The following is an 8946-nucleotide window of genomic DNA, read 5'->3' on the forward strand; positions in this document are numbered from 1 at the left end:
ACTGTGTAACACTTTAATTTATGAAATTAAACTATCTTAGGCAAAAGCATGACTGTGTGGTTATGAAGCTTGGTTTGCAGTCACATGCTTTTGGGTTCAGCCCTACAGCACAGATCTTCTACTTTAACCCCAGTCAACCAATACTTTGTGAGTGAATTTAGTAGATAAAAACTGTGTGAAAGCTTGTTGTGTGTGCGTGCGTGAATTTCTGGCTGAATTTGAACTTTGACTATAACTAATTACCACATCAAATTTTCTATTGTTATTTCCATCTTACAATTAATGAAAATAACAACTCTTAAAAATACATGGACAAACAAAAGCTATATGTGAGATATGGAAAAACTATATGGGAACCACAAAAAGATAAAAAGTTCTAGAACTCAGGCAAGAAAAATACTAAAAACTTTCTTAGAATTGATGGCAAACTGTAATAAACATACCTGTTTCTGTAATTGTTTGCAAATGTTTTAAAGTTTCTTTCACTTTTGTATAACTATCCATTTCCTCAGATATTTCCTCCTCTTCCTCGGGTGACTCTTCACTTGGGGAATCCTAATGACAATAGTTAAAAAAAAAATAATACTCAATTTTGGAAGAGAAAATTGAATTCCATTTAAACAGAAAATAAAATACTTAGACCAAAAATGAATTTACTTGTATCACACTAGATTAAGAATGACACATAAGTCAACAAACTTCTATGCCTGTATGCATGTGAAGGCATCTTTATGCAGAAATCTTTGTACAATTTAGAATCTGTTATTTATATGTGTATCTCAAACACAAATAGTTACTGCCCTGCCATGAAATACCCAAACATTTCAATCAACTCCATTGCATCCCAAGCACCTTCTTCACAATACTGAAACACTGGCAACCCAATATCTATCTACATGAGTCTGGAGAGGGGCACTGATGGCTGATATTAGATGGTATTCAATAGTGTTATGGAATGATACTGAAAATGCGAGGTGGATGACATGGGGAGGTAATTCCAAGAAGAGGGGAAACTGTAGTACAAAAGGGCATCATGCAACTCTGCTGTCATATAATTATTATAACAACAGCTGAGGTAGAGTTAGTTGAGTGATAAATATTGAGAAGATGTGTAGACAAAATGATATACTTTTAATGACCTAATTTTTGCCAAGATGGTCAGGTCTTCTTGAGCACAGTAAATCGCCACTCATCTTGGTCTTTTGTCATCTCTTCCATGAGGTTCAACATCCTGAGATTGGTCTCTACTACTTTATTCCCTGTCTTCCTTGTTTTCCTCTTCCACAGGTTCCATCCACATTTAATGTCAAAGGCCTTCTCTGAGCCAACAAAGGTAGTGGCTTACTTTTCGCTAAATTCTCCTGAAGTTGCCTTTCTAGAAAGAAAGCATCAGTAGTGCTTCTCCATATCATAAAACTACAACTCGGCTAGGCTAATTCTTTTCCTGATTAGTTGAAGTATAACTCTTTCTCTAACTTTCATTACCTGGTCCAGCAATTTGATACCTCTGTAATTACTTCTCTTTAAGGCATCTCCTTTAATTAAAATGCTGGTGTATATACACACACCCATTATATATTTATATGTGCACATGCGTGTGTGCATGTATATATATAAGGTGTTCAGGTTACATTTGAAGATTTTTTTTGTTTCCTTTTCACAGGAATAGATTGATGTATTGGTGAACAGTCAACAACATTGAAGAGCATAAAGATTAAAATTGTAGTTATGAAAATGTTAGCTGACATGGAGGATTGGGAACAATCTGGACATTGTGATGGTCTAAGGGTGTGTCTCCAGTGATGGTGATAACGTGCTGCCCCACATCTTTGAACAGGGTCTTTGGCTCCATTAAGACAGTTTTGCAAAGCTGGTGGAGACTGATCAATCCCAGGCTGGAGAGGGTTGCTGTTGGAAGGTTGTATGTATGGCAGCAGGATTCAACTCCTCACCATACCTCCAGAAAGAGTCAGAAGTGGTTGTCGGAGAATTTCTATGACTTCACCATCCTGAACTTCTGGCTTCCTAATTCCCTTGATTGTAATCCCATGGATGACTATGTGTGGGGATTGATTGAGAAAGAGACCAACCACGCTGCCTGCAACTCAAGGCTGAGCTAGTAACAAAGATCAAGGAGGTGCTTGAAGATCTTCCCAGGGATACTGTGAGGAATGTATGTGTCAGGTTCTGGAGCTGTCTTAAGGCCATGGTGAAAATTGAGCCTGGCTACTCTGAGTAAACTGTTATCGCACAAGCATAATCTGGTGGATATTTTTTGATTTTTTAAAAACATTTTAATTTTTGAATGGAATACTGTGATTTCTTTTCTTTTTATGCAAACTGTCAAATTTAGCCTGAACACTGTGTGTGTATCACTAAATCCACCCGTTTTTTTATTCTCTGTTTATTTTCTCTTATTCCTTTCTGTTGAAGAGCACAGGCTCGAAACGTAAAAGACTTTCTCACTTTCCCGAGCATCAAACTAATACACCTGCTTGTTGTTCATACACCTGTCTTCATCTTTTGTTTTCCTGTAAATTTCAACTATATATATATATATATATATATTATATATATATATATATATATATATATATATATATGCCTCCCTCAATACCACTTCCCTCTCGAGGGGTCTTTGTCTTGCAAGTTATGAAGTGACCTTGTTGGTGTTGCTGCCACATAAAAAGCACCCAGTTAACTCTGTAAAGTGGTTGGCATTAGGAAGGGCATCCAGTCATAAAACCATGTCAAATCAGACTATGCTAATGCCAGATAAAAAGCACTCAGTACACTTTCTAAAGTGGTTAGTGTTAGGAAGGCCATCTAGTTGTAAAAACCATGCCAAAGCAGACAGTGGAGCTTGGTGTAGTTACCAGGCTTGCCACCTCCTGTCAAATTGTCCGACCCATGCCAGCATGGAAGACAGACATTAAATGATGATGATGTGTATCATCACAACAACTGTTGTCACCACCATCTTCATCATCACCCACATTCCATGCTTATTTATGTCAGATCGGTTGTCAGAACCTGAGTCATTTCTTATTAGGTAACACTACTCTCGTACATAAATTGGTGGAGTACATGTTGATCTTACAATTTCTTTTGGGCTCAGTTTTTACAGTGTGTAATTACTGCATTTTATTGTGGTATCAGCATCAGAAGAGTCACTAACTATGCCATAAGAATAAAGAATACTCATTATTTCACAATGTGTACATTTGGTCAAACTGTGTGGAAGCCCATTATGTACGTGTGTGTGTGTGTGTATCTGTATTTGTCACTCCTCACCACTTGGCAACTGGTGTTGGTTTGTTTATGTCAGTATAACAGCTGTTCACCAAAGAGATAGAATAAGTATCAGGCTTAAAAAGTTGTGTATTGAGAGTCGACTGTTCAACTAAACCCATCAATGTTGTGCCCCAGCATGGCCACAGCTCAATGGCTGGAACAAGACAAACACATATATACATATCTATATCTGTTTATCTATGTATTTCGAGAGAGAGAGAGAGAGAGAGAGAGAGCGAGTGAGAGCGAGTGAGAGAGAGCGAGAGAGAGCGAGAGAGAGAGAGAGAGAGAGAGAGAGAGAGAGAGAGAGAGAGAGAGAGAGAGAGAGAGAGAGAGAGAGAGAGAGAGAGAGACCAAAAGTGTAAACAAGGTTATGGTCAAAATACATTCCATAATTAAGCCAGTCTTCTGAGCAGCCAGGGAGTGAGAATGAGTGAACTATCAATTAGTTTCACTTTTCTTTAAAGCCACTTACTCAATCCTGGTCACTGAGATATTGTGGCAATCACTAAAAATATGTTAGTAACCTTGATTACAGTTTTACTCTTATATACGCTGTGTCAGTGCTCCAGCTGATACAGATTTACACACACACACACACACACCACACACATCTGTACATATACAATAGTTATGAGGTAAAGGAAGTGTAACACTTCTAAACAAGTCTCATAAACAACTTTTCCAGTATACTTCATTAACAAAACAGATTGCATCTCATACCACATAATCAACTGTCTCCATATACTTCACTGGAAAAAACAGATACACCTGCATGCTCAATAGTAGAAGTGTAATTTGACTGCATAAACTACTCCTCCATAACAAAATTGTTTCTCCTATGCAATCATAGAAAATGCATGTAAATGTAGAAAAGTAGGAAGTATTTCAACAGAAATTCAGTTGATTATCTCAGCTTTGAAGGTTCAAGCTTTGAGATTTTTCAAATTAAGATCTAAGTAAAAGTACCTAATGAGTGAATCAATTACACCATAAAGACTTCTGTTGGTTCAAATAATTCTCACATCAAAATACAACAACTGTCTGGCTTTGTAAGCAGGACTGTGTGGTTAAGAAGTTTGGTGTTCAAACTAACTGCATAGCGTTTTGGTCAAGTAATTTTTATCATAATTTCAGATCAACCAAAATTTTGCCAGTGGAATTTAGTAGACAGAAACTGTGTGAAGCTTGTCAGAGACTTTTCTTGTTTTGGTCTGGCAGACCTAATCTGTCACCCAGTTTAACACCACTATCTGGTCTACAAGAGCCTCTGGGTGAGTCCAATCTATTACAAACATTTGAGCTCAATCTCCAATCTGAGAACATCTTCTCCCCTTCCTCCCACCTATCTCAAATGTCCCGAATGACTCATTGATGCTGCTGTGACTAAACCATATAAAGAAAATAAACCTAATAATTGAGTAAAAATTCTATTGTTCTATACATATTTATATATTTATATATTAATGACTATATTAACCAATGGCTTATTAAGGAAGCTCAATTGATATTTGGAATTTGCTACTGTATATTACTTCTTATAATGTTTTGTATCTTTTCTTCAGCTAGATAAACAGATATATAAAGAACAAAATAGGATAGAAATAAATAATACATGACTCTTAATATCTTGAGTCAACCACTTCACTTCTAACATCTATACTTGTAGAAATTTGGAAAGATTTTATGAAGAAAAAAAAAATTTCAGCAATTTTTCCACTCATGCCACAAAATTTTATGAATGAGTAAATATTTTAATAGTGCAGATATAGCTGTTTCAAAAATTTGTTTTGCAACCACATGGTTTGGGGATCAGTCCTACTGCATAACACCTTGGGTAAATGTCTTCTACTATAGTCCTGGGCCAACTAATGCCTAGTTAGTGAATTTGGGCGATGGGAACTGTGAAAGTTAATCGAATATATATATATATATATATATCTTTATAAGTGCATATGTAATTTAAAAGTATACTGGAAGGCACAACACATTGCCAAAAGGCTTGGGATTGAGAAATGCTTCCACACTCTATTCCTTTACTCCATGTAATCATAACTCTCGACAGGCAAGCATGTTGAATTTGAGCTGTATTATATATTCATAAGAAACGCAGAAAATGCTATTGATATTTTTTATGCGTTATATGACAAAAGCATGTCTCTTCAAGACACTCTTATGTTATATGATTTTCACTATTACTCGCCAATTGTCACTATTACACAAGCCAATACTGCAGAATAATGGGTACTACTATTGCCCTCACTGAACATTAATTGCATCAGGCAAATGATCATATAATGCACCAAACTGTTTGGACTTTGACAGCTCCCAGGTTTGTTCTACCTGGAACATTGATGCTGGGCCCATATGATATTAAGCCTTCCTGCATGGATACACTGTGTATGATATATAATAATAGATGGAGTACCACTTAATACCTGCAGTGCTCTATATTGATTTACTATTGTATTTGTGGAAGCTAAAAGATGTATACATGTGCATGAAAGTCTTACAGGGATGGCATGTCTGGAAATGGCAAGGTCAATTCCAGACATGCCTGTCTATGCATACATATGTTTATGGTTGTGTGATTGTGCATGGGTACTTCTCTATCAAAATTTATTTTCATATTTGTTTTCAATCTATAAGAATCTCTTTAATGAAAAGCCCTTGTGTAACTTGGGGAAAACATTTGCAAAGTTCTAAGTCACAAATGATTGCAAAAGCTTGTATACTGTGTTTTTGGGAATGGTACAATACTTTGATTTCTTCAGTTTAGTCAGTTACAAGTACATAATACACTAATTTCTTTTTTAAGTGTGTGTGAGAGAATGAGTGAGTGAGAGAGAGAGAGAGAGAGAGAAGAGAGAGAGAGAGAGAGAGAGAGAGAGAGAGAGAGAGAGAGAGCAAGTGAGTGTATGTGTTATGTGTTTTTTATTTAGTCAAATTAGTAGTGGACAGCATCAACAGACATTGCAGGCTCCCTCACACTAGTTCAACTTGGTCTGTAGCTTAGTGATTGTAAGAATAACATGGACAGGCAAGTAATCTAGTTGTAAGTAGAAAGGATGAGATGAAGTGCTTAATACTGAGTGTGATGGAATAAGACAGGGTAGGAATTGGATGGGTCATTAGATAGGGACAATATTAGTGATGCATTGGATGGAGGCAGTCATGATGAGCAGTGAATAGGATGTAGGATTGGTGGAACATTAGATGGGAGTGGATTGGGGCGTAATATTGATGAGGCATTAGGTGTGGGTAGCATTTAGCTAGCTGGTTTGGAAGAACAGGAATTCCTGTTCCTCCAAACTAGCAGTGAAAGAAGAAACAGGGAGAGAAGACTTAGCATGTAGGTTAGTAAATCATAAGAATATGAAGACCATAGGTATATTTGAATAATTTACAAACAAATGTCTTAATCTAAAAAAACATGTTAATTCCACCAGGAAAAAAATATATGTAGAAAATAGGTTCTGCCAAGTAAATGATTTTGTATTGAACATATGTTTTAATTATGTTTCTTAATCATATGCATTTATTAATTATATAATTTCTCAAGCTGATATTTGGAGGAAGCAATTATAACTTACCTGCATCATGTGCTCTATTTCATTAATGACCTCATCAGCAGTGGCCAGATGACCTTCATCTGTGTTAAGACTGGAAATAATCAGAGAGTGCATATCAAAGGCTTCTGCCAGTTCATCGTCATCAGGTAAATCCAGATCAGTTGTCTCTGTTTCCTAAGAGAAAAAAAGAAAGAAAGAAAAAAATTTAAATGCTCAGTAAAAATAAAAATAATTGAAAGAATTAAGTATTACTTTCCTCAGATATAGCATGAAATTCTTCAAGATGAATATTCTAGACCACAATCATGGTCTAAAGAGAACAAAAAGTAAACTATTATACATAGCAGAAATATGTATGTCTGCATTGAGCAGTCACACAAGTGTTGCTCACATAGGACTACTACTGATATATTTGGACTCTACTGTTTCTACACACAAAAACATAACCAAAAGAAAGCTATTCAGTTAATTAACAAATTTGCTTTTTCTTCCACATGACCACTGCGCAATAGTTGTAAGCAAATGCCTCTGTCATGCAGACAGTGTCATTCTTTCCCAGTCTTCCATGAAAGCTTATTGAGACAAGGGGAAATATTACCTTACTTGGAAACAGCTGACTACTGGCAACAGAAAGGGTATCCAGCCTTAGAAAATTCACTTTAACAAATTCTGTCTATTACATGCAAACATAGAAAGGGGAAATTAAAATGGTGAGTACACACACACACACACGTATATGCATAAATATACACATATATAAAATGGCCTCGTTACACTTAAATCTAACTATCACCAGTTTACCTACATATATAGTAGAAAACTTGTGAATAATTGTATATTAGTACTAATCAGAAAGGTGTATTATCTACTATATAATCTCCTAAGCACGTTAACATATGTAATAATAAAAGATAAAAGAAAATGATTTCTTAAATAACTGCATTTAGGTGTTTGTCATTTGATGGTGAACAAATAAATGATATAGGTTTCTTCAAATTGAACTAACGAATATGTTTTACATATATACACTACTACGTTTTAGAAAATGCAAAATAGCTTATTAATAAGTAACACAAAAATGTTTTTCACAGGCTACATTTTTTTAGTGGTACAACCCTTCAAGCAATAACAAAAGTTTAATCAAGGAGTTGATGGATAATCAACATGGTCTGTTGACTGTTTGAATAACTGAAAGAGAGAATATACAGAGCAAAGAGGAGGAAAGAAAGTAAAAAACTAAAAAAAAAAAAAGATTTGCTCTCTTCAACTGAAAGTACCAAGTGTTACTGTCTTTTGAAAAGTTCACCCACTCATTCATACATACATACATATCCTTGTAGGTGAATTTGAGAGAAGAAAACTGAAATAAATCCGTGTTTGTGTATGTGTGAATGTTTATGTTTGCATTTCTCTGGAAATTGCACAAGCTACAAGCAGTGACATTGCTGTAATTTCTCCTGTCAATTGGTTGCCCATTGGTTTCAAGCCTTCAAAGACATGTGAAATAAGGTAACCCTTACTTGAAAAACAGTTAAAAATTAGTGGCAGCAAAGGCATCCAATTGTAAAACAATTTGATAATATATTCATTTAATTCATACTAACATAGAAATGTAGTAATTAAAATGGTCAAATACACACATACATATAGATACATGTACAATTTGAATGTTTTGATGTATACATCTTTGCCGAGAACATTTGTAGCTCAAATAAAGTAGTTACAAGCAGGAAGCAAAACAAGACCTAATATTTAATATTAATAATCATGATAAACATCTATAAATTTTGAATACTGCTATAAAATTTGTAAAATTATCTTACCATGTATTTTAAATGTAAAAAATATTTCCTTCTAAAAAATTATATAAAGTCAGTCTAGAAGAACTGAAAGTTATCAAGAAAGAATTGTACTGATTCTATTGTTATTTTTCTAATTAAATATAACAAAAGGAAAAAAGGGATAGCAAAAAAAGAACAATAACGTTTTGATATCATTCAATCAAACTTCAGAGTCCAATAACTTATTCAATTTAGTCAGTTGATAAGTTAATTAAAAGAAGATTTTAATGATAAAACTT

General features: G+C 34.9%; 1 protein-coding gene across 1 annotated transcript; it reads right to left on the bottom strand.

Annotated features, from left to right (window-relative positions):
- Positions 1-396: 396 nt before the first annotated feature.
- On the bottom strand, positions 397-8707 carry LOC115229437 (fasciculation and elongation protein zeta-2-like). Its single transcript, XM_036499205.1, has 3 exons — positions 8690-8707; positions 6888-7040; positions 397-555 (listed from the first exon to the last, which is right to left on the bottom strand). The coding sequence occupies exons 1-3, from the start codon at positions 8690-8692 to the stop codon at positions 412-414; spliced, it is 300 nt and encodes a 99-aa protein (XP_036355098.1). The 5' UTR covers positions 8693-8707; the 3' UTR covers positions 397-411.
- Positions 8708-8946: the final 239 nt, after the last annotated feature.

Source organism: Octopus sinensis, unplaced genomic scaffold, assembly GCF_006345805.1.
Source record: "Octopus sinensis unplaced genomic scaffold, ASM634580v1 Contig12642, whole genome shotgun sequence".
Lineage (NCBI taxonomy): Eukaryota > Metazoa > Mollusca > Cephalopoda > Octopoda > Octopodidae > Octopus > Octopus sinensis.